The sequence below is a fragment of the Ursus maritimus genome, unplaced genomic scaffold (genome assembly GCF_017311325.1).
Source record: "Ursus maritimus isolate PB19 unplaced genomic scaffold, ASM1731132v1 scaffold_6, whole genome shotgun sequence".
Lineage (NCBI taxonomy): Eukaryota > Metazoa > Chordata > Mammalia > Carnivora > Ursidae > Ursus > Ursus maritimus.
Window position 1 is genome coordinate 74,350,045 of NW_024426774.1, and position 25,459 is coordinate 74,375,503.

Here is a 25,459-nt window from a genome sequence, read left to right on the forward strand (position 1 = left end):
TTTTGACTTAAACCATGCTGGATTACTTATTTGTAAGGGGTGTCGCTTTCAACCTTTAGGGTCGAGTACTTGGTAGGATACAGTACTCAAGAGCTGCCTCTGGAGGGCGCAAGGGAGCCCCATTGCTGCCCTTGGGCAGTCACTAGCACACTCTAGAAACTGGGAAACTCGGTAGTCCGTGATGGTGATGGCAATAATGGTGCATTTGCTTTGAGGCCCGTTTTAATTTTCACAGTAGCCCTATGAGGTAGGTCCCATTACCATCCCCTTTTCCTACGGAGAAAATGAAGGCACAGAGAGCTCAGGTAGCTTGCTCAAGGCGCCTGAGGTAGAAGCAGCAAAACTGGGAAGAACAAGGAGATAAACGTCACCGTGGCCTAGTGACCCAGGTGATCCCCCAGGTGGGAGGAAATTCAGGAGGGATCCTGGGGGGAGGGGGCTTTCCTCCCTTTGGGGATCATTGTGCTGAGGTGTGATTCCTCACAGGCTGGAGCCATCCTCCCCTCCCCCCTGAACCCCATCCAAATGCCAGAGGTTTCTGGTGCCGAGTCTGCCCTGCTCGAAAGTCAGGTGAAACTGACACAGGGCCCTGTGCTGCTCAGCTTGAGGATTGGAAGGCTTCGTGGAGGAAGCTGCATTGAATCATTGACCTGGAGGAGGAGGAGTCAGGCAGTTAAGGAGGAGGAGGAAGCGAGTTCAGGCTGGGACACTGCGTGGGCAAAGGCCTGGGGGTGTGACAGCAAGCCACCAGTTTCTTCTGAGGCTCTCTGCATGTGTGGACCCAGCTAGGACAAGTGCACTGCGATTTTCCCAGCCCACGTTTCCATCCGTCACGCGTTTGCTCTTTCCTCTGAATGTTCAAAAGACCCATCTACCTCCCGCCACTCTGGCAAAACACCCGGCCTTATCTGCAAGCCAATCTCAAACTGTCTGCTCTGAGCACCGGCCGGGCCTCTATAGATTCAGAAAGCAACCTCTGGGACCGCAAGGGGGTTGGAGGGCCCCTGAACCAGTGCCTCATAGGGGGCCAGGAGTTCCCTTCTCAGGCCTGATTTCCCCAGAGATTGGAGGCCGCCCTCAGGCCCTCCACATGCAGCCGGCTCACCTTCCAGGTCTTTCCCTTCTCCTGTGTCCACCGGTGGGTGGGCTCTGGGGCCAGACTGCCCGGGGCTTCAGTCCCACCTGGCCACTTGGTATCTGTCATTCAACCTCTCTGGGCTGCTTTTCCCTTATTTGGAAAATGAATGAGGTGGGCTGTATGGATTGAATCGTTGACTGCTTACAGTGTCGGCTGGCTCGCAGTAAAGTGCTCAGTAAATGCTAGTCTGATTACCATAGATGATGTGACTCCGGTGCTATGATTTCTGCTCTCTTCACTCTGCTGGGGCAGTCTTCTCTCCCTCCTGAAAGGATTATTCAGTGTGGACACAGATTTTTTTCTGCATCCTGAGCTTCATGATGCTTGTGGGGAAAGGGAAAGTTTCTAACAAAAGCAGTTTGGGGGAAACCTATGTGGGAGAAAAGTATCCTAGCCTGGAACTGGGAAAAAAAGATTTCTTGAGGGTGGCAGAGGGGGACTTAGGGAACTGGGGGACAGTAGAGACTGGAGAGAGGTCCCCAGGACAGAAGACCTGGGGTGGAGTGTGGAGGATACCTCAGGGAGGTTGTGGGGCTGAGCCCATGTCCCCCAGGGTGGCAGGACCTGGAGAAGAAAGGTTCTTGGGATCTCAACACTGGTTCTCGGATGGCCGCACGCCACACTGGAGCCGCATGCGTGGGCAAGCCATTGAAGACGTCCCCATGTGTTCAAGAGGGCAAGGAAGTGGTGGGGGCGAACCCCCTGAGGCCTTGGGGCACCGGAGGGAGAGAAGAGGAGACCAAGCATGGGCAGGGGCCGTGCAGCAGGGAGCGGATGTCATGGGTGGCCACTTGGTCCTCATGGGTGTGAGTGAGTGTGAGGGAAGCGAGGGAAAGAGGAGGAGGAGGAGGAGGCTGTGGCCAGAGCAGGACATGGTGATCAGCCAGGCGCAGCCTGCGGGGAAGGTCCAAGCAGGGCAGGCTGGGAGCGGGTCAGCACAGGGGGACATGCTGTCTCTGTGTCTTGATGAAATGCCTGATTGCTCTCAGAATCCTCGTCTGGCACCACCCTCCCCCCGACCCCTGGCCGTGTGCACTGGGGCTCCTCTGAATACACATAGTGCCCAGGCTGCCACCATCCCAGCCCTGATCTCCCTGTTGACTCAGCTGCTGCCGCCTCTAGCCTGTGACCCATGTTAGGACAGGGACAGGATTGTCATTGCTGTCCCAGGGCCTCGCACACGTAGGTGCTCTGAACCTTTGGGGTATGGCCCTACTAAGCAAATTTCTTCTCTCTCCAGGTTTAACCTGACTGTGGAATCAATAAATCACTCTTAGGAGCTGTTTGGCCAGGCAGGCCTTGGGTCCATGTCCCCCTAGGAAGGAGGAGTGGGGGCTTTCCTGTCTCCATTGAGTCCTGGGGACCAGCCTTCCACGGCCACTGCTCCACCCCCCATTCTGAAACACACAGCTCCTTTCCTTCTCCTCTCTGGCTTTGGGGACGCTGTTGGAATTGTCACTTTGCATAACCCCCGCCTGCTGCCAGCCTCGGTTTCCCCCAGCGCAGGGCAGGCCCTGCTTGGCCCCGGAAATGCCCTCTGCCCTCCCTGGAACATGTGACTTTCGATTTTCCCTTGAACGCAGCACTTCGTGACTTTGGCGTAAACTTCAGACGCAGCCCCCTTTCCTGTCTTCACAACAAGGAAATAAGTTGAGTTTCAGAGAAACCAGCTGCTAAGAGCACACCAGGCCTTCCGGCCCTGGTCCCTGCTTGGCTTGGGCCTTTGTGCGGCTGCTGGTGTGCCCTGGTGAGTGGCTGCCGTCTGGCCTTCTGCCCCTGTCCTGCCACCACAGCCACACCCTGGGGGACTCAGGGCAGCTGGCGGGGGTGGGGGGTGGGTGAAGAGTCCGTGGGCTATGGCCTATTTACGCTTTGCCTGGGCATGTGTAGGGGTGGTCAGCCGCGAGCCTCAGGCTGGGGGCTTGGGCTGCAGAGATAACCAAGTTAGTTTCTTGGGTCTCAATTCTTCATCTAGAACCAGCTGTTTGTGGACGTTGGGGACCAGAGACCTGTGGCCCATTTGCCTCAATATCATCTGCACATCCCCAGGTAAGTCATCCTGGATGGAACAGCACCCGGCCGCCATTTCCATGGGTAGCCTGAGTCTGGTGGAGGGGGACAGAGTTAGGAGGCCACTGGGAAGGACCAGAGGGGCTGTAGGACTGGGATGGGTGGTGTCCAGCGGGAAAGGGAAGCAGACGCCACTTGCCGCCACCCTGAGGGAAGCAGATTCCCTGCCGGAGTGTCAGCTGAGTGGTCATGTCCAGGGGACACGGCAAGGCCTGCCAAGTCCCTCACTTCCTGCTGGGCCCCATCAGGGTGACACCTTGGCTCCAGGAAGCAGAGACTCTTCCAAAGAGAGCAAACATGTGCTCTGCACCCCCCACCCCTACTCCCAGCCCCGTGAATATGAGGGTGGCTCAACAGGACTGTGAACTTGACCAACCAAACGCAGATGATTCCTATCACGGTGTCTAGGACAGGCTTGAGCTACTTGTAAGGGAGCTCAGGTTAGAGGGGGACCCGGAGAGGTGAAGGAGAAAACAGTCTGAATCCCTCTCAACTGCTGTGTGTCCTTGGCAGGTTGCTGGGACACGCTGAGCCTGTTTGTGCATCTGTTAAATGCAGATGCAAATATCGGCACCTTGCAGGTGCCTGGCTCTTGGCTCTTGGGTGAGAGGTTGGGAAAAGTGTCCCAGGCAGGAGAGTCTTGGCAGGAAGGAACAGGGGGGTTCCTGTGGCGAACAGCTCATTACTCCTGTCTCAGCCAGGGTGGTGAGCGTACCCTGGGTGCTTAGTAAAGCTTTGCTGAGAGCTTAGCACCAGGGACTCCTGGCGTGAAAAATCTTCGGTTCCACCTCTGAAGGCTCCTCTCCTTCAGTGTGGTGTTTCCCTTTCCTTTTTGTGCCTGTCCTCCTGCCTCCCGCACGCAGCCCTGGCAGGGACACGGGGCTGGCAGGCCGCCTGGACGGTGGTAAGCATACACTTACCTAGAGCCTGGCGGCCTAGATTCGAGTCCTGGCTCTGCTGCCTACTGTGCGTGCTGGGCCACCCTAGGCAAGTCACCGCACCTGTGTGTGTCGGGTCCCCGATCCATAAGTCCTTCACTCACGGGGCTCTTGTGAGGATTAGGTGGACGAGCAGAGTTGACCCTTGAACAACACTGGGCTTAGGGGTGCCGAAACCCCATGCAGTTGAAATCCTGCATGTAGCTGTTGATTCCCCCCAAACTTAACTGCTAGGAGTCTACTGTTGACTGGAAGCCTTCTGATAACATCGCTAGTCTAATATGTATTTTGTATGCTGTATGTGTTATATCCTGTATTCTTAAAACAAAGTAATCTAGACAAAAGAAAATAGCATGGAGAAAATCCTAAGAGAAAAGACATTAACTATCCTGTGAAAAATCTGCCTGTAACTGGGCCTGAGCAGTTCAAACCCGTGTTGTTCTGGGGTCAACTGTAGATCTAGAGTGCCGGGCACATAGTAGGTGCTATCTGAGCCTGCGGCTAGAATTCTCATTGTCACTACTAGCTCTGGGAGGACAGGCTCTGGACTTCGTAGCTTTTGGAGACTTTCCTGGGGGCTGCAGCAGCCAGACCTCTTCATGCTGACCCCTCCCTGCACACCCGCCCACACAAAGCATAGGGTCCAGGCTGTGGTTCTCAACTGGAGCCGATTTTGGCACCACCTTTACCCCTGCCCCCCCCCCGACACATCTGATAACGTCTGGAGACATTTTTGGGTGTGACTCAGGGGGTCTTGTTGGCGTCTAGTAGATACAGACCAGGAATGATGCTAAACCCTCCACAAGGCACAGGACGGCACCCTGCTGTCCTCCCGACTCATCGCCCTACCTTTCCCACCCCCTAAGCCTCTCCTCATCTCCCTTTTACAGTCACAGAGCCTGACACCCAGAGAGGGAAAGCTTGTTGAGCTCACACGGCCCTTAACACCAAGGCAGCGGAGGTCGGGGTGGGGGGACTGCTCACGTCCAGTGGACCAGCAGACACTTAGCGAGTCTGCCAGACGCAGGACCTATCCCCAACCCCACAAGAGCCCAGCACTCTGGGCCCTGACAGTCGAAGGAAGCTACAGTGCAGGGGCACCTGCCAGCCTGGGGTGAGAGCCGCCCAAGGGATCCAGCTCAGAATAAGCGATTCTGTCTCCTACAGGACATTCACCAGAGTGGTGAGCGCAGGCTGCTGGGTCAGAGACCTGCGTTCAAATCCTGACGTGCCACGCAGGCCACGTGATTTTGATCATGACATTAACCTCTCTGAGCTTCAGTTGCTTAATCTGAAGAATGGGGCTAACAGTTCCCATTTTATGGGAGTTGAGGTGAGGTTTAGATTAAGTGGCTCACGCTCGTAGTAAAGTCCCTGGCACAGAGGCTGTTGTTGTTGTTACCTGTTTGACACATACTTATTGGAAGGAAGCCCAGGCTCCAGTAGAAAACAAGACAGCCGTAGGCTCTGTCTCAGGGAGCTCAGCCTGGTCACAGATAGAGGAGCCAACAGACAGTGGTCATACATGGCCATCAGGGCTGTGATGTGGGGAGGATGGGCCCTGGGACAGGAGAGGAGGTGCCTGACTCAGCCTGGGGAGGGTGGGGTGGAAATCATGGAATACTTCTAGGAGGAGGGGACAACAGAGGGGACTGAAGCATATGGCCAGGAGAAAGGGGTAGGCACCTACTATGTGCCTTGCTGGTCTGGGCTGGGGAACAAGACAGAATCTTCACTCTCGTGGTGCTTACATTCTAGCAGGGGACAAAGGTCCTGTGTCAACAAGTTGGTGGATAAATTACATTTTTGGTGGTGAAGAATCATAAAGCTGGGTCAGGGATGTCTTTATCCTGAAGAAAGGGAGGTGATTTTAGAGAGGGAGGTCAGAGAAGAGCTCTTGGAGGAGGAGGTGATAGTTAGGCAGAGACTTGAGTAAAGTGAAGGATTTTGAGGGAAGAGTGTGTAGGCAGGGGGAACAGACGGTGCAAAGGCCGTGAGGTTAGACCATGCCTGGTTTGATCAAGTGACCTGAACAAGTGACATAAGGAGGCCCATGGGCTGGTGGGGCGTGAATGAGGACAAAGAGGTGATCGGGCAGACTGCATCAGGACTTGGGCTTTACCCTTCAGTGAGGTGGGAGTCCTGGAGGGCTGAGAGCAGCGAAGGATATGATAACACAATGGCAGGCCACGTGCTGTGCTTGGTGCTTGGTGAGTCTTATCCCACGGAATCCCCACAATCTCCTGGTGTCAGGCACCTTTGCTTGCACCGTTTTCTAGGTGGGGTCTGGTGGGCTTAACTCACTGCCCAGGACTCTCTCACTGCACTATAGATCCCTGATGCCCTGGTGTCAGGAAAAAGCTATGAAGGAGCCTATCGCCACCCATGGCTCAAAGTCAACTGCTGCCATTGTGACTTAGAATGTAACCAAGGTGGCATTTTATTGGCTGAAATTGCCTGTCCTGCCTCTGTTGGTGGGCGGAGGGGGCCCCACCATGATTGTGAACTAAAGAGCAGGAAGTGTGGTTTTAGGGGGCATTTCAGGTCTCAGGCAGAAGACTGGGGATCAGTGAGAGGAGGGGTGGACAAAGAGGGGCTGGGCCCCCATTCTAGCAGAGCCTCTGATGGGGTCACTTCTGGCATCTGGCTATGGGCAGCATATGGAGCCTCCAGGCCTGGCTGGTGCAACTCCCACCTCCTCCCAACAAGTCCATTTGGATGGGCTCATTCCCTCTGCAGCCTGACTGCCTCGGTCTTCCTTCTGGTCTCTCACAACGGGCATCTAATTGGGGCTTTTGATACCCAGAGTATGTTTTGTGGAATAGTAGAGCCTCAAGGATCTGCTACATAGGAGTGGGGATAAAACAAAGCTAAAACGGTCCTTCCATGCAGGTCTTCTCAGAGCCTTTATTTTTAATTTTTTAAGAAGATTTTTATTTATTTATTTGAGAGAGACAGAGAGAGGGAGAGAGCATGAGCAGGGGCAAAGGAAGAGGGAGAAGCTGACTTCTCACTGAGCAGAGAGCCTGACGCAGCTGATCCCAGGGCCCTGAGATCCCAGGGCCTGAGATCCCAGGGACTCACGACCTGAGCTGAAGGCAGACACTTAACCTGTTGAGCTACCCAGGTACCCTGAGCCTTTATTTATTTATTTTAAGATTTTATTTATTTATTTTGGGGGGGCTGTGGAGGGTGAGGGGCAGAGGGAAGGGGAGAGAAAGAATCTGCAGCAGACTCCCTGCTGAGCACAGAGCCCCAACGCAGGGCTCCATCTCACAACTCTGAGATCATGACCTGAGCAGGAACCAAGGGTCGGACACTTAACCAATTGAGCCTCCCAGGCACCTCTCTCTCAGAGCCTTTAATATGCTAATATGCTTTCAGTAGCTTTTGAAAGTGTGTTTGACCACCTGAGCCTTTTTTCCTTTGAAGTATGTTTGGGGTATCAGGTCTCTCTGGAATAGATATAACTGAACCCAACCTTTACCAAAGGAGGATGCTTGAATGGTGGAATTTTAGCTAGATCCTTCTGACCAAGGACCACAGGTTTCTTCCTTCTCCCAGGGCCTGGGCAGTGCAAACAAGGCTGGCGTCCCATCATCTCTCAGTGGAGCTACAAACTCTGGGAAGGCCAAATTAGGATCTCTGAACTCACAGCTCCTGGGGAGGCTGGATGGGGTCAGTCCAGGCAGGACTGGGGTGGGGGAGTCTCATGGTGGGCTTGTCTCCTGGGAAAGCCACAGAATCTGTAGGGATATGACTCAGAATAGAAAGATGTGGTCTTCCCACCCACATCTAGGGTCCCATCAGGAGGCTGCAGACTGGCCCAACTCCTCTGAAGGCCAAGGGTCCATGTTGGCCTGGCCCACAGTGGTGCTGCAAGGACAAATGTTCCTGCCCCTTGTCCCCCTGGCTCTTCATCTTCTGCCTCCTCCTGTCCACTTCCTCTGGCCTCCCCAGCATCCCTGGGAACTGGAAAGCTGGTCACTCCGGCTCTCATGCCCCTGTTTTACTAGTGAGGACAGCCCAGAAAGGCACAGGAAGGCGAGAGCAGACACAGGGCTAGCTAACCCCTGGACCCACCTGCCGTGCAGTGTCGTGTTATTATTACCATTGTTGTCATTGGCAGTGAGACAGGGAGGTTGTGATAAAGCTCAGAATGCATGGGGAAGGCTCCTGCCTCTGGGATGCTTTGGCCTTCGGTCTGAGATGGCCAATCACGGCTTATGGCCCTGGACTTGGCCCCAAGGGCTAGTCTCTCCCCACCCCCTTCTGCACTAACCCGTCTCTGGCTACCCAGGTTGCACCTGTGGCCACTGTGGGGAGGAGCTTCTCAAACTGTGTTGCCGACAATTTCCTGCCACAGCTTCCTGCCCCAGAGACCAGCTTCACTACCCCCACCCCTCCCCACAGCCCTTGGACAAGCCCCCACCTTGCTGCTTGGTTCTGTGTCCTGTGTATAGGGAGCAGCGATGCAATCTGTGAGGCAGGGATGGCTGCACTTGGGAGGATGGAGAGAAGTAGGGAGGGAGTACTCAGTAGAGGGCACTGCATGGATAAAAGTATGGAAGTGCATTTGAAAGAAGGCGAATAGCACAGCCCAGCTGGAGCAGAGGGAAGGTTGAAGAGTTTAGTTAGATTGAATGAAGTGGGCAGGAGGGAGCCACAGTAAGTTCTTGAGCAAGGGAATCCTCAGGGGAAAAATTGCCGAGAAGCAATTTACAGATCCTGGAGCTCAGCTCATGGGAAACAAACTGTGGGGTTTAGCCAACCACAAACACCATGTGAGTTAGGTCTGGATCTCAGGTTTTATTAATAGACACAGCAGGTGGAGATCAAAGGAGGAGATGCCACCACAATCAGACCTCAGGAGAGAGATCTGGACTAGACCGGTGGGCATGGTGCCATGTTTATAGCCACAGACAGAACACCCCAAGTAAGGGGACCAGGGCTGGGGAAGGAGACAGAGCAGGAACTGTCAGAGAAGAAGGAGACATGTCAGGGAGCCTGCGAAGGACTGGGGAGAGCCGAGAGGCTCAAGCAGGAAGGAGGGGTCACCAATGTCCATCACTCAGGGGACCAGCATTGAGGAGGGCATTAGGTGCTTGCCTAGCGCCCCCCAGGTGGTGATATCAGTGCTTCCTCTCTAGCCTGGAGAGCATCCTAGTGGGGGTGGGGGACAGGCTTCGAGGCTGGTGAGGGGGTGGGAGTCAAGAAAGTAGAGCAGGAGTATAAACAGCACTTTATTTCCTATGTCAGTTGTTATTCTTAGTGTCTGGTTTGTCTATACTTTCCAGTTCCTTTAGTTAAAAACATTATGGTATAATTTACATACAGTAAAATTCACCCATTTAGTGAAAACTTCCGTGAGATTTGACACATGCATATAGCTGAGAAACATCTCAATCAAAATATTGACTGTTCTCCCAAATCCCCTCATGTCCCTTCTAGTGAATCCTCTCCCTTGGCCCCCAGCCTTTGGCAACCACTGATGCACTGCTCTCCACTGATACAGTTTTGAGTGGAATTGGACAGTTTGTGGCCTTTTGAGTATGGCTTCTTTCACTCAGCAGGATGCCTTTAGATTCATCCATGTGTTGCGGGGATTAGCGTTTCCTTCCATTTTATCGCTGAGTAGTATCCCATGATCGGGATGTGCCACAGTTTATTCATCTGCGGAGATACATTTGCTTCCAAAATTTGGCCGTTGTGAACAGAGCGGCTATAAACATTTCCTGTGTAGGTTTTTCTGTGAATGCAAGTTTCCATTTCTCTAGGGTAAATACCTAGGAACCTTTTTGACTCTTCAACACTCTGATGGAAAGGTGACCTGAGTCTCCAGGTGGGGCCACAAATGCGGTCCCTGGTTAATCACCTGCCTGTAACTATTGGGACATCCAGGAACCCCCTTAAGCCTGGCCTTCCCAACCCCAATGTCAGGAGCAATCAGGTTAGAATGTAGATTCTGGCTCCTCCTCTGGCTACCCCAACCCAGACCTCACCTGATTCCCATTCCAGTATCTTCCTCTCAGTCCCTGTGCCCATCCGTGCTTGTCCCTGGACACAGGGTGAAGGGCTTTTCTCAAGCCACAAAAACCTTCTTTGAGCCCCCTGCTCACATTTGCTTAACTGAGACAGACACCCAAGGACCCTCCCCTGAACACAGCCTATGCCTGGGTGGTCTTAGGTCTCTAAGGAGGTCCCACCTTAGAGAAATGTCTGGAAGTTGTTATGGGGTGATAAGTTTTCTCAGTCTTATATAATAACTTACAAATATACAGAGAAATGGGGAGAATTAGTTGTCTACTCATTAACCACCCCATAGATTCTAAATTAATATTGTTATATTCACTTTGTTACACAACAGTTGATCCTATTATTAGCAGATTCTGTATCTAGAATCTACTCGCTAATATTTACTTGTAACCCCCAATTAATACTTGAGGGCCTTTCATAGTCATTCAGGAACACACGCAGAGAAGCAAGACATTTGAGTCGACGGACGTGCACATTCCCACTGAGGTCAAGCAAGTGGACGTGCCTCTGCTTTTTGTTTTAATTCTCATGCTGTAAACAAGTGTCCTCAATTTGATGCCACATTTTTGTGTTTTTTTTTGTCGGTGATTTCACTGTTTAAATGGCAGTGCAGGGCTGATGTGCTGTCTCGTGTTCCTAAGTGCAAGACGGCTGTGACGTGCCTTCCGGGAAAAGTATGTGTTAGACAAGCTTATAGTTTTACTGCTGTTGGCTGAGCATTCAATGTTAACGAATCAACAGTATATATCAAATAGTGTCTTTAAGCAGAAACAGGTTTATGTACTGACCAGTTGATGAAAATGTGGTGACCAGAGACTTTAGGAACCTAACATTGGATTTCCTCTAGGAGCAATCATTTAGTATTTGCTAATTCAGTGTTTGCAATAACTTTACAGAACTACTTTGAATAATAAGACTTGATTGTATCTGTCTACCTACCTGTCCATCCATCAGTTGATGTTATTTTTTGGATGCTTTTCAAAGTAAATTACAATCATCAGTATCCACCAGACCTAAATACTTCTGCAGATTGTTAACTCATGTTCAATATTTTATGGATTTTTTTAAATGGAGGGGTCCAAATAAATGAACAAATTTTAGTACATGCTTTGAGAAATCCAGACACTTGTGTAACCCAGTGCTTATCAAGATATGTCATTATACTATAACCCCAGAAAGTTAAAAACATAATTTAGGTTATCCGTCTTACTAGATATTTATCTAAATATCTTTAATTCCTTCTCCCCACATTGGATCATACTTTTCAACTGCACATCTCATTTTATTTAGTGGCTGTATCAAAGTTCACACTGGAATTAAACCCTAATGTATTTAACCAATCTCTTATTGATGTACATTCGGATTAGTTTATGCTTTCTAGAAATTTGCCCATGAAGGCAGAGGGGGCAGGGCAAAGGGGAATTTCTAAGGCCGAGGGGACTCCTGGGAAGGTTAATAGAGTAAGGTTCTTTTGAAGAACAAAGCCTTTTCCAGCCTCAGAGCCTTTGTACTTGCTGTTCCCTCTGCCTGATGTACTCTCTTCCATGATTGTTGAACAGCTGGCTCCTCTTCATCCTTCAGATCTCAGTTCAAATGCTACCTCCTCAGAGAATAAGGTGGCCATCCCAGCTACCGTGGCCTCTTCTCTTAGTATCACTCTATTTATTTCCTTTATGACACGGACCTCAGTCCGTAATTGTTTCTGCTTCTTTTCTTGCTTAATGTATCCCCCCTCCCCCCAGACTGTTGTCTTCAGGAGGGCAGGATCATGTCTATCGTATTCACTCTCATCTCCAGCACCTGCCTGAAACACAGTAATTCAACACGTGCCTGGGAAATGAATGAATGATTCCAGGGGCTGGTGTGTGGGGACCAGTGGGGGTGTCTGGGCGCCCCGCACAAAGTCTCTGAAAAGTCAGAGGAGGGTCGGGACTCTCCGATCTGAGCTCAGCAGGGGGCTCCTCTCCAAGTTGATTCTGGCATAAAGCAGGCTCTGCGCGACTGGCACGGATGCCCCTCAATGCGGCCTCTCCCACTATGTCTGGGCCCAACGGACGTTGTTTAAGAGGGCAAGCCGAGCCCCTGACATGCCCTCCATCTCGCTCTGAACGCGCAGGGTCTGGCGAGGTACCCGGGCGGCGGCTGCGGCAATGCCGGACCCCGCGGCGCACCTGCCGTTCTTCTACGGCAGCATCTCGCGCGCCGAGGCCGAGGAGCACCTGAAGCTGGCGGGCATGGCCGACGGGCTCTTCCTGCTGCGCCAGTGCCTGCGCTCGCTGGGCGGCTATGTGCTCTCGCTCGTGCACGATGTGCGCTTCCACCACTTCCCCATCGAGCGCCAGCTCAACGGCACTTACGCCATCGCCGGCGGTAAGGCGCACTGCGGCCCCGCAGAGCTCTGCGAGTTCTATTCGCGCGACCCCGACGGGCTGCCCTGCAACCTGCGCAAGCCCTGCAACCGGCCGTCGGGACTCGAGCCGCAGCCCGGGGTCTTCGACTGCCTGCGCGACGCCATGGTGCGCGACTACGTGCGCCAGACGTGGAAGCTGGAGGTGAGAGCGCGGGGCCCTCGGGGGCGGGGCCGGGAGGTGGCCCTGGGAGAGCTGGCCCGGGGAGCCTAGAGAGCCTCGGTTGGAGGGGGGGTGGGGGTGGGGGACTGGGGAGAACGGTCGTCTTCGCCCGCTTGGGCTTTGCTGCGCCACGCTAGACTTGGAAGCTGGAGGGGTGGGTGGGGGCGGGACCTAGGAGGAGGCTTCGGAAGGAGGGGCCTGAGCGATGTCTTGGTGCACGTCTATGCCAGACCCGCCTGTGGAGGTCGCACTGGGCCGGGCTTCCGGGCCCGGCCTGAGAGAATGCTGGGGGCGCTGCCAGCGGGGGTGGTGGGTGGTGGTCTTCGACAGCCTGCAATACACGACAACCAGTGTTAGATCGTCAAGCTGGAGATGAGCTTGAGGCTGCCTGTAAGGAGGGGCCTGGGGCGTGGCCCTGGATGGGTGGGGGATTGGAGAGGGACTGTAGAGATGGGGGACGGGGGAGGCTGCCCTCAATAGCCTGAAGGACTCACCCTAGGTGTGCCTGGGGCGAAGGGTCTCGCGGGGACGGAGGCAATTAGGAAGGTCCAGGAGATGATAGAGGCTTCCCCTGGCTGTGCCCTTGGCCCCTTGGTGACACTTGGTGAGAGTTACAAGTCTCCTCTATCCTCCCTTCCTTAGGGCGAAGCCCTGGAGCAGGCCATCATCAGCCAGGCTCCCCAGGTGGAGAAGCTCATCGCCACGACAGCTCACGAGAGGATGCCCTGGTACCACAGCAGCCTGACGCGCGAGGAGGCAGAGCGCAAACTCTATTCTGGCTCGCAGACTGACGGCAAGTTCCTGTATGTGGGGCTTGAGGCTTGGGGCTTTGGGGTGGTGAGCTGGGGCTTGTTGGCTGGAATCCTAGAGGCTGGGGCAGACCTCAGCGTGCAGATGGGCCGTAAGGGGTGAGCCTATCCTAACACGTGCAAGGGGGTAGTGTGTTTCTGAGTGTGCGAAGGGACATTATATGGGAAGGGATCTGCAGTGGTTAGGGCTCCAGAGCTGGGCTGCTTGGGTGGCAATCCAGGCTCTGCTTGCTACTTACCAGCTGGGGACGCTGGGCAAGTAGCTGAACTTCTGCCTGCTTCGATTTCCCCTCTCCACTCAACAAATATTTACTGAAAACCTACTATGTGCCAGGCACTGTTTCAGGCACTGAGGACACGGCAGTGAACAAAACAGACACAAATCCCTGTTCTTGTGGAGCAGGAAGACATCAATGAAATAGAGCCTGGTTGGGAATCCAGGCTCTGATACTTACCAGCTGCTGTTCCCATCCTACCTCAGCCTTGACCTCTTTCATGTCTTAAGCTTCCATGGAAAATTCCATGCCCCAAGGAAAATCGTGCAAACTTTCTGCAGATTTTATGACAGTTAACTGGCCTACTGAGGTAAGAGGAGTGTCAGGAGAGCCAGGGCCCAGGGCTTTGACCAGCTGTGGGTGCCTTGGATGTCAAGCGTGAAGTCACAGAGGCAGGTAGGGCCAGCATGGGCCACGAGTGTCTGAGGCTGAGGGAGCTAGGATCGGGTACAGGCTAGAGGTTGAGCTGGCACTGAGGTTCAGAAGCAGTTGGAGCACTGATATTATCAGGGACAGTGACTCACGCTGGGCAATGTCAAGAGACCAGAAGCAGCTACTTTGAGCCAGACTATTGGAAAATTAGACAAGGCATGCTTTGGGCAGAGGCTGTTGTAGATTCTTCTTGTGGTTCCTGTAGTCAAGAACTGCTTTCTCAGTATGGAGATAGTTAGGGGGCTGAAGGTCAAAGCTGGAGGCATAGAACCTCGCATGGGGCAGTGGGGGAGGGGAACACCCCTGGTGGATCCTGATGCCTGTCACAAGCCCAGAACGGGTCCGGTTCTGAGATAAGGGTGCAGGGTGTGATAGAAAGATGCATGCCACTCAGGCCTGGAGTTAAGACCAGGGCCATGCTTGTTCTCGAGCACGGTTCAGAGCTGCTGAAGAACGGTTGGAGTTGTATCTCATGCTGTTTGCTGCCGAAGCTTTCTGCATAATTGCAGGATTTGTGGTGCGGGTTGATTCAACTTGAAAGGAAACCTGACCCCTGCAAAGGGCCTGTAAGAGGATATTGTTAAGGGTCTCCGAACCTCTTCTGGATCTCAGACCCCTTTGGGAATCTTTCTGAAGCTGAACCCCTTTCTCTCTCCCTTTTAAAAAAGATTTTATTTATTTATTTGTCAGAGAGAGAGACACAGAGGGCACAAGCAGGGGGGCAGAACAAAGGCAGAGGGAGAAGCAGGCTCCCCGCTGAGCAGGGAGCCCGATGCAGGACTCCCTTCCAGGACCCTGGGATCATGAAGTGAGCCAAAGGCAGATGCTCAACTGACTGAGCCACCCAGGCGCCCTGAACTCCTTTCTCAAGCCCAAAGCATGTTTACCCCGGAGATTTTGTGTACAGCGACAGGAGACCCTAGCTGAACCTGACCCTCGTCCTGGCAGCCCTTTCCAGGTTCAGAACCTCTGATGTAGTTCAGTTGTCTCTCTTTTCGTATGAGGAGACTAAGACAGAAGATCTTTTCCCATCCCTTTGGTCTAAGGAAGGGCTTGATTACAAGGCGGGCTCACGTCTTTCTTGTTTACCACTGTATCTCTGCCCTTAGAACAATGCCGGGCATGTGGTTAACACTCAGTAAACATTTGTCCAATGAATGGATGTCCATGGGCGGGCCCCAAGCCCTGTCAGAGAGTTGACACCGTCTGCAGGCCATCCTGGTGCCTGCTTCCTGCTGCCTGCCACCAGCCAGCTCTTCTGTACTCAGCGCAATTCCTGAGATTCTTGGTCGGCTGCTTACAACTTGTTCTACAAGGCCCGAGACCCCCGGGACCAGTTGCTGTCCATTCTCCATTGGAAGTTTACACTTAATTTTGGACTAGAACCTTGTGCCAGTGACTCGAGACACAGCTGTTTTGTGGGAGATGTTGATTGGTTTCACCGTGGGGTGAGAGGGTCCAGGCGTCTGGCTCTAAGTTGGCCTGTGTGTGTGTGTGTGTGTGGTTAGATCGCTCCGTGTATGTGGACGTGTGTGTGAGTGGACAGGTTCTTACACACGAAGACACCACCTTTGAGCGGCTCAATTCCCATTCATAGACAAGGAAGGTTGGTTTGTTTATTTTAGCAAATTTCCAGCAGAGGGCAATCAAGGGTCTCATTCTGTTAAAAGTCAGTCTGTTACAGTAACTAGCGGGTCTGTTGTGATGACAAGGTGACTTGTTCTGAATCGTGCAAAGGTGCCCCAGGAGCCAGCCATGGAGTTGTGCTTACCTCTGTTCTTCATGTAAAAATGGCTTTCTCGCCCCAAGAGAATATTTTAAGTCTACTTGCATAGACTTGTGTGTCCTCTGTGAGTGGCTGTGCGTCCACCATCGATGGCCAAATATCCCTCCGTGGATGGCCAAGTATCCCCTGCGTATGGCTGAGTCTGAGTGGCCCCTATGGAAGGCCACATATTCAGCCATGGAGGGACCAGGTGTCTGCTTGTGGGTGGCTCAGTGTTCTCTCCTGGACGGCCAAGGGTTCAGCTGTGGGTGGCTGAGTATCAGGCTATTTGGGGCCGAGCGTCCACTGTGGGAGGGCCAGCATTCCCCGTGGATGGTCACATGTGTGTTCTTGGACAACTGTGTCTCCCTGTGGACACTGCCATTCTCCTCTCATTCTCCTCCCCCACCCCAGTCCCCCAGCCTGTTACCAGTAGGTCTGGACGTTGAGTGGAGCCTGACCTTGGGTCCCCTAGTCCCTGCCACTTCTCCACGAGACTATCAAGAGCAGAGTCCATGTGTGTGTGTGTGTGTGTGTGTGTGTGTGTGTGTGTGTGGAAACTGGGGCCCAGCAGGGGGTCACCACAGGAAAGGCCCAGGTGATTATAGGGGTGATATCCCCTTCTTCCCCGTGCCAGGTTGAGGCCCCGGAAGGAGCAGGGCACTTACGCACTGTCGCTGATCTATGGGAAAACCGTGTACCACTACCTCATCAGCCAGGACAAGGCGGGCAAGTACTGTATTCCTGAGGGCACCAAGTTTGACACGCTCTGGCAGGTGAGCTGCACATCCACCTCGTGGTGGGGGGGTTGCTTAGGGTCCTGGGGAAGAGAGGAGCCCTGGCCCTGACCCACCTCCCTGCAGCTGGTGGAGTACCTGAAACTGAAGGCCGATGGGCTCATCTACTGCCTGAAGGATGCCTGCCCCAACAGCAGTGCCAGCTCAGGTGAGGGGGGCGCTGGGGGATGGGGGTGAGTGGGAGACTCCGTGCCTCACCCCCTCACTGTCCCTTCTGCCCCCCCAGAGGCCGCTGCTCCCACACTCCCAGCCCACCCATCCACGTTCACCCACGTGAGTTAGCTGGCATCGCAGGGTTGGGTCCTGAGGGATGGAGCTGGGCGGGTGGGTGATGTGTCCTGTTCCCCAGGCGAGGCTGGGATGGAGAGTGGGACTGCCGTGGAACAGAAGAGGGTCCCCCCCAGCACTGCTCCTGGGAGTCCTCAGAGGCTCTGGGTCTCAGGGGCTGGGTACCCCCAGCTTGGGGTCCTGCTGACCCTTGCTGACCTCATGACCTTTAGGCTCCCAGACGGATTGACACCAACTCAGATGGGTACACCCCTGAACCAGGTGAGCCGACGGAGGTGGAGGGGTGTGTGTGGGGCTTATGCCAGGCCACAGTCAAGGTCCCTGGCTGGGCTCTGGGCCATGGCAGGGGAGAGCTATGGGCCGGGTCTGACATGTAGCAGCTGGCTTGGTTTGCCCCGTGCATACGCTGTGCCTGTAGACAACCGTGTGTGTGCACGTCCATCATGCCTGTATGCGTGTACGTGGGGTGCATGTGGACATGCGGGGGGAGTACATCGGGGCCACAGACACACATTTGTCCAGCACCTACTATGTGCCAGTCACACTTCACGCTCACATGTGTCTGTACTTCTGGAATGTTTCTGACATGCTAGATGACGTAGTCATGGCAATTAGTCTTTTACAGATGAGAAAGGAGGGCAAGTAACTTAGTAAGGTCCTGCAGTTCGGCAATAGCGGAGCCGGGATTTGAGCCTGGGCAGGCGGGCTTTGGAGCCTGTGTTCCTGAAATGCCTGGCTGCAGACGCTAATGTGTTTGTTGTGTAGATGCACGCCTGTCCGCGTGTGTGCAGAGAACATACGTGGTTGCAGATGCGTGCACAGGCTCCTCCTGGAGCCCTGGTAAACAGGGCTACGTGGTGCATCCGCGGAGCCGGGCAGGCACGGACACGCCAATGAACACACAGCACGGATGTGTGGACTCTGGCTGGCACACTAACAGTTACCCACGCAGACACACCTCTGGACCCCATCATACACAGAGATGGGGGTGAAAGTACCTGTGGGTGCATATGTGTGAGCACACGGGGAGCCACGTGGTTAGGTGTGCACATAGACACACCTGCCTTTAGAGTCCACCTGGACGTGGCTTCCCAGCTCTCCCACAGATGGGACCAGGAGCACACACGTGTGCACACGCGCACATGAACACACACATGTTCGGGATCGTGCACCGCTGTCTGGGGCGTGTGCTTTGTGGGTGCCAAGGCTGCCGTGTCCTCTTGTCCCCCCATCCCATACTTCCTTATCCTGACTTGGGAGTGCATGCTTGTGTGTGTGTGTGCCCAAGCACGCCTAGTGTCCCCAGAGAAAGCGCAGTCAATGCCCATGGACACGAGTGTGTACGAGAGCCCATACAGTGACCCTGAGGAGCTCAAGGACAAGAAGCTCTTCCTGAAGCGGGAGAACCTCCTCATGGCTGACATTGAACTTGGCTGTGGCAACTTTGGCTCTGTACGCCAGGGCGTCTACCGCATGCGCAAGTATGGCTGCCCCTGCGGTGGTTAGGGGAAGCCCTGTGCGGGGGGGGGGGGGGCAGAGGACGGGAGTGGCCTCCCCAGGCTTTGGGGGCTGGAGCCAGGATGCGTCATCAGTTTGCCTGGGAGACAGATCCTGGGCCAGGAGACTGCATGCTAGGGGAGGACCTGGGAGGGCTCGGGGACAGCACCTGAGAGTGTGGGAGACATAGGCTGGGGACAGGGAGAGGTGGGCTGAGCTGCAGTGGCAACAGAGGCCTCGCGCATCCCAGGGCAGAGGCAGAGGGGCCCCCCTTGTACCCTTGAGTTGACTGCGCACCGACTCCAGGCAGCCCCCGGGGAGGGTGTAATGCTGAGGTGTTTTGTCCAGGGAGGGGTAGTTCTCAGTGAGGAACTCGGCAGCCAGCTCTCGCTGGCTGACACTCCTGGCAGCTGGAGAAGTGTGTGCCTGGGCTCCGAAGCGAAAGCCAGGTGGTGACCCCAGTGTCCAGCACGCACATCTGGAGAGAAGAGAGGCCGGCTGGGTGGGCTCGAGGGGCTGAGCAGGGCCCGGGCTGACGCAGGCGCTCGTTGCGGCAGGAAGCAGATTGACGTGGCCATCAAGGTGTTGAAGCACAGCACGGAGAAGACAGACAAGGATGAGATGATGCGCGAGGCACAGATCATGCACCAGCTGGACAACCCCTACATCGTGCGGCTCATCGGCGTCTGCCAGGCCGAGGCCCTCATGCTTGTCATGGAGATGGCGGGCGGCGGGCCCCTGCACAAGTTCCTGCTCAGCAAGAAGTGAGCCCCGGGGTGGGCTGGGCACGTGGCGCCGGTGGGCCTTGCGGGCTCCTCATCTATGAGCACACACGCGTTTTCATGTGACTCCTGCCTCCCCCTCCCCCCTGCACACCCTGACACCCACGCTCACACCCACAAGGCAGAGCTGTTAACAGCAAGGTGTCCTCATGCCTCCAACTCTTACCCTCATAGACACGATCTTTTACACTGGCCGAGGCACGTGCCCATCACCTCCCCATTCCTGCTGGTGCACGTGTGTTTGTGGCGTAACCTGGCTCACACATTCAGTTATTCCACAGGGGTCTACTGGGCAATTTCTCCATAATTGGGACTATTGCCAGCCCTTGGGATTCATCAGTGAACAAAAGAGACAAAGACCTCTGTCCTGTATTCTGGTTGGGGAAGAGAGGTTTTCAAGAATAATTATAACAGACAGTATGTTGGAAAATAAGTACTATAAAAAAGACGATTGGGAGTGTCGGGGTGGGAGATGACAAGTGAGAAGGTGAGGTTTTTGTAAACTGAAGGAGGCAGCCAAGTGCTGCTATGGGGGGACAGACAGCCAGTGCAAAGGCCCTGAGGTGTGCCTGTGCCAGGGGTAATGGAGGAACTGTGATGAAGGCCCTGTGCCTGTAGCAGAGTGCGTGAAGAGGAGAGGGGGAGCTGATGTGGGTAGGGAGGCAAAGGGGCAGATCATGCAGATCACGGGCCATGGGAGACCTTGGACTTTTACCCCAAGTGAGGTGGGAGCCCTGGGAGGCTCTGCACAGAGGAGCAGCTGGACCTGACTTCCGTGGGGGGACAGACCCTGGGGGGTGAGGGCAGAGGTGACCGCTCTGGTCCAGGCTAACTTCCAGTCCAGGCTGACGATGATGAAGCCTGGGCCGTGGTGGCAGAAGCAGCGGTGGAGAGAAGTAGGAGGATTCTGGAGGGATTCTGAAGGCAGAGCTGCCAGGCTGTGCTGACAGATCGGAAGCTGGGTGTGAGACAGAGGAGTCGACAGCAAGGCTAGTGCTTCTGGGCCAAGGAAATGAAAGGAGGTAGCTGCTGGAGAAGAAAGGGAACAGTGGGGAGAGCTGGTTGTGTGTGTGAACAAACAGGAACTTAGCTTTGTCTTTATTGTTTTTGAGATGCCCACGAGGCCCCCCTGAGGGCATATAGAGGATGCAGGTCAATGTGTAAGTTTGGGGATCATAGTATGTGGGAGAAATGTAAAGCCTCGAGACTAGATGAGGACAGAGGGTTTTGCCTTTTTTGTTCGCCTCCCCACCACATCCCCAGCCCTGGGCCTGACACACAGCAGATGTCCAACAGGCACCTGATGAACACATGCTCGGCTGGGTCAGAGAAGTGGGTTTTGCTCCCTTGGGAACTTGTGCGGTCCCCTCCCCGCTGACTCTGCCCTCCCCTGTACCCCAGGGAGGAGATCCCCATCAGCAATGTGGCGGAGCTGCTGCACCAGGTGTCCATGGGGATGAAGTACCTGGAGGAGAAAAACTTTGTGCACCGTGACCTGGCGGCCCGCAATGTCTTGCTGGTCAACCGGCACTATGCCAAGATCAGTGACTTTGGTCTCTCCAAGGCACTGGGTGCCGACGACAGCTACTACACTGTGAGCCCCCACCCCTTTGGTGCCCAGGTGGTTGAGGTTGGTGGGTGGAGTGTCCCTGAGCCCTACCCTGGCAGCATCTCCCCATTCTCAGGCCCGCTCGGCAGGGAAGTGGCCGCTCAAGTGGTATGCACCCGAGTGCTTCAACTTCCGCAAGTTCTCCAGCCGCAGTGACGTCTGGAGCTATGGGGTCACCATGTGGGAGGCCTTCTCCTATGGCCAGAAGCCCTACAAGGCAGGCGTGGGCAGAGACGGGCGGGTGGGTGGGAAGGAGGTTGAGGGCGAGGTGGCCCCCGTTACTCACATTGCACTTGGCTCTGGCTCGAGCAGAAGATGAAAGGCCCCGAGGTCATAGCCTTCATCGAGCAGGGCAAGCGGATGGAGTGCCCGCCAGAGTGTCCGCCTGAAATGTATGCACTCATGAGTGACTGCTGGATCTACAAGTGAGTGCCTGTGGGTGGGAAGGGTACCTAGCTGAGCTGACACCTGGGCCTGGGGCCGGACGTCATGGTGCCTAATAGTCCAAAACTCGTCCCACCCAAGACTCGCCCAGTTCACAGCCTTTCCATCACTTGGCACCTTTACTTTCTGCACCTATACTCAATGCCTCAACACACTGACGCTAGAGTGCTCCAATGGACCAGCACCACAACACCCTACCCCTGGAGACACCTAGTGCTCTAGCATCTGTAACTTCAGTCCCCCACCAGCCAACACTCAGCACATTGATCCTACAGTACTCAAGTCAGTACTGTTACCCAAAACATGGTACCAGTGGTCAGGGCATGGGATTATAGTCCAGTCTAATTCCTCAGTCCCCCACCAGCCAACATTCAACACCTATTTACCCTCACAGACCAACACTACAGCGCCCAAACACTCAATATATTCAAAACCTCCACCCCTGTCTGGTGTTCAGACTCAATACTTGAACACCCCAACTCCTGAAATCATCAGTATTTCAACTTCCCATCGGAAAATAGGCAACACGCACCCAAAAAAGCTGTTGTCCTACACTGAGCCATGCAATGCATGGACGTTCTAACATTTGATACTTTTCCTACCCCAACATCCATTCTACTGGTCAACACCTATGACTCTGGCACCCAAACACCTAAGCCACCTGATTAAATAGACACCCTATTTATGATAAATAATAAATGATCAGTCCATCCAACCTCTGTTAAGTGGCCCCCACTGGGAAATAGCACACCAACACGCAATACTGAAAGAGGCTAGCATCTTTAATAGCCTGACTCCCCACTAGCTGAACCCACTGTCAGGACTCCAACGTTCTGCTAGATTAGGGGCAGCACCCTTGCACCCACATAAGCGGGCACCTAGCACCCAATATCCTGGCCCTTGGCACGTGTGCGGTACTTCAGCTTTCAATTCCCAACTCCTGTTGGTTGATAGTTGTTACTCCGACACTCAATGAACTAAATTCCCTACGTCTTCACCAGTTAACACTCAACAGATGGTTCCCCCCACATCCTGTATGTCGGCAGCTCTTCTATTACCTGGTATGGCAACACTCGATTCTAGTCCTCTCCTACCCAACAAACCTCTCCATTACTCCAAACTCCACCACCCTGACAACCCCACTGGTTTTCTGAGCCCCCTGCGTGTCTACCCTGCAGATGAAGGTGGGTTGTGGGGATGTGGTCAGTGGCCTGGATCTACCCAACCCCCCACAGGTGGGATGACCGCCCAGACTTCCAGGCCGTGGAACAGCGCATGCGGACCTACTATTACAGCGTGGCAAGCAAGGCTGAAGGCCCCCCAGGGTGTGGCAAGGGGAATGAGGCTGCTGTTGTCTGAGCTCCTGCCTGCCTGGGGCCTGCAAGCCTCGATGCTCCAGCTTCCGCCCCATCCTAGGACCTCCAGTTTGGCTGAGGTCAGCTCAGCTGCTCTCCCCAAAGCAGGGGGGCTGCGGTAAGGCAGGCAGCTGAGGCCTCAGGTTCATACTGATCTAGTGCCCCCACCTGGTCACCTGTGCGCTCTGGCTGGGGGAGGAGGGAAGGCCCTGGGAGGGTGGGGTCGTGTAACTTGCTCTCGGGCTGCTATCTATGGGGCAGCCCTCAGCTGAGGGCGCATTGCTTACAATAGAGACCTTCCTTCCTCTGGGCCCTGAAGGCGAAGACTCTGGGAACTCTCAGGTGACAAGACCTCTGTCATTGTAATAAACTCAGCTTCTCTCTTGTTTGAGTCCCTCATCTTTTCTGGGGCGAATGGGGGACCAGGAGAGGGGCTGGGTCATTGGAAGGGGTCAGTGAGAAGTGCCTGAAAACAGCTTTTCTTGTGGGCCCAGACGTGGTCCCCAGGGTCTGAGGGTCTGGTCTTCCCACTTCTCTGCCCCGAGGACATCTTCATATGTGTGAGGAGCTGTGGCGGAGTGGGGGAACTGAGGCAGGTGCACGGCTGGGCCTCTGCTTCCCTGTCTGTGTGGGTTGAGCGAGGTGGGTGCTTTCCATGCTGGTTGCATATTAGCATCACCTGGAGGAGTTTTAACAAACGCCAACCCCTCCTCCCACCCCACGCCCCAACGCTGGTGCGTTTTAAAGTGTCTTCAGGTGATTTTACCGCCCAACACCCTACAGCTGCCCCGTGTTCCTCCCTGGACACAGACAGTCACAGCTGGGATCTTCATTAACTGGTGGTCCCGAGTGCCCGCTCAGTCCTACTGAGAAGTCCTGTCCCCAGGCGCTTGCTGCCTCAGTTTCCCCGCATGGACAATTGGTATACGTGCGGCCAAAGCGAGCACTCCCCATGGAGAATTCGATGTTGGAGCACAGAACCCAGCAGGTTGAGTGAAATGGAGCCAGGCTCCTGCGCTTTTCTGAACTTGCTCCCCATTCCTTAGCTGTGATTGGCCCCTTCCCCAGTCCCCAGCCTTTGTCTCATTCTCGTGGCTTGGCTCTCTAGAGCCACCGGCTCAAGGGCAGCCATGAAACCCACTCGGAGCCGGGGAAAGGCAAGGAGATTTCCGCGGCTTCTGGAAAGGCAAGTTTTGCTTCTTTTCATTTGTGGTGGTTTAGAAGTCCTGTGGCTGTTTTGTGGAACTATGGGGGAAGGACGGGGGCTTTATCTGGAGTGGGAGTGTGAGGCCTGGGTGGGTGATGCCTGGTGAGAAGACCCCAGAGCCAGGAACTTGACATTGGGATTATTCGGTACAGACCTTACTCTGATTTCACCATTTACTGTTGAGTTTTAATAATTTGTATGTAAGCCTCATATTAGCATATTCTTGAATGCACTTTGTATTCTATATGAAAATCAACTCAGGGAACCCTGAGTTGTACCGTCAACTCCAGACACACCAAGACCCTTGGCTATGTGTGTTCATTTGGAGACTAAGTTTGCAATGGTTTGGAATTGTCTGAGGGTCTCCGAGTCCTGGGAGACAATATCTTCCTGCATTTAGATTCAAAATAGGCAAACGCTGATTGTAAAGATAAACACACAAGCTCGTATTACTTCCATTTTGTCATTCTGGGTGACCATTTGGAGATTTTGTGCTTAAAATTGAAAACGGTGAAGCTTTGTGAAACATGACCTGTAAGGCTTTTCGTTGGTAAATGTGCACGTTAGTTCACACGTGAACTAGATTGCTGAATTTGAATAACACCATTAAGATGCAAACATTGTTTTTAAATTGTTTTAAAACAAGTCAAGAAAAAGAACATTTCATCAATGGCAAGATTTTGCAGCGTCCCGAATTGTAGTGTTTACAGATATTTCAGTTTTATTACAATTTGCTTGTTAGTGACTGGAAATCATCTACATATTACATAGAGTTTTCTACCAGAAGGAAGTACATTTTCACTGTCTGCATTTCTTCTATGGTCATCATTATTATTTGTTTTATTTTATGATTGCTGAAAATAACTTTACTGTATAGGAAGGAGGTATTAAAATGATCCCCTCTGAGTGTCAAATACCCCGGGAACCCTGCATGTGTTGACAATAAATGTTGAAAGAACCAATGAAGGAAGGTGCTATTCCACGCAGGTACCACCAGGTGGCGCTGTTCTCCAAGCCAAGGTGTGTCTGTTCCTCAAATCTGGTCCTCGCTTAGGCTGGTTAGTGAGGCAGAATTCTTAGAATGTTCTTTCAAATGCTGACCCTAAACTAGATCTCCACCCCTCTCTTCAAGGTCCCAAGACTACATAGAACTCCCCTCTTTCTCCAAAAAGTGATTTCACTCCTCCTATACAATGCTGCAACGTGCCTATTCTGGAATGCGTGTCACGGGGAGCACAGACCCAGAGAAACCACTGTTGTGATGGTGGAAGCCCACAGGGCTCTGGGGGTTGAGAAGAGGCTCTTGACCTAGTTGAGAAGGGGTCAGTCTGGTGGGCTTCCTGTAGGAGGTCATGTGTAAGCTGAGTCCCCTGTAGGGTGAGTGAGATTTGGCTGGGGAAGAGGTGAAGAATGTGTTTCAGGCAGAAGGAACAGCAAGTGGAGGTGA

The 25,459-nt window shown here is 53.8% G+C and overlaps 1 protein-coding gene across 1 annotated transcript; it reads left to right on the forward strand.

Moving 5' to 3' along the window:
- The first annotated feature begins 2,743 nt into the window (after nt 1-2,743).
- LOC103671189 (tyrosine-protein kinase ZAP-70) lies at nt 2,744-23,191 on the forward strand. Its single transcript, XM_040623555.1, has 14 exons — nt 2,744-2,885; nt 3,114-3,187; nt 12,299-12,734; nt 13,395-13,555; nt 16,671-16,809; nt 16,897-16,978; nt 17,057-17,103; nt 17,331-17,379; nt 18,407-18,599; nt 19,173-19,379; nt 20,799-20,991; nt 21,083-21,223; nt 21,319-21,431; nt 22,686-23,191. Exons 3-14 carry the CDS (start codon nt 12,333-12,335, stop codon nt 22,807-22,809), a joined length of 1,851 nt encoding a protein of 616 aa, XP_040479489.1. The 5' UTR covers nt 2,744-2,885; nt 3,114-3,187; nt 12,299-12,332; the 3' UTR covers nt 22,810-23,191.
- Nucleotides 23,192-25,459: the final 2,268 nt, after the last annotated feature.

Bases quoted from the DNA above. Each gene is read 5' to 3' on its own strand.
- LOC103671189 (XM_040623555.1), top strand. From the start codon at position 12,333: ATGCCGGACCCCGCGGCGCACCTGCCGTTCTTCTACGGCAGCATCTCG. The intron at 18,600-19,172 runs GTATGGCTGCCC...TCGTTGCGGCAG, and splicing joins GGCGTCTACCGCATGCGCAA to GAAGCAGATTGACGTGGCCA. The intron at 19,380-20,798 runs GTGAGCCCCGGG...CCTGTACCCCAG, and splicing joins AAGTTCCTGCTCAGCAAGAA to GGAGGAGATCCCCATCAGCA.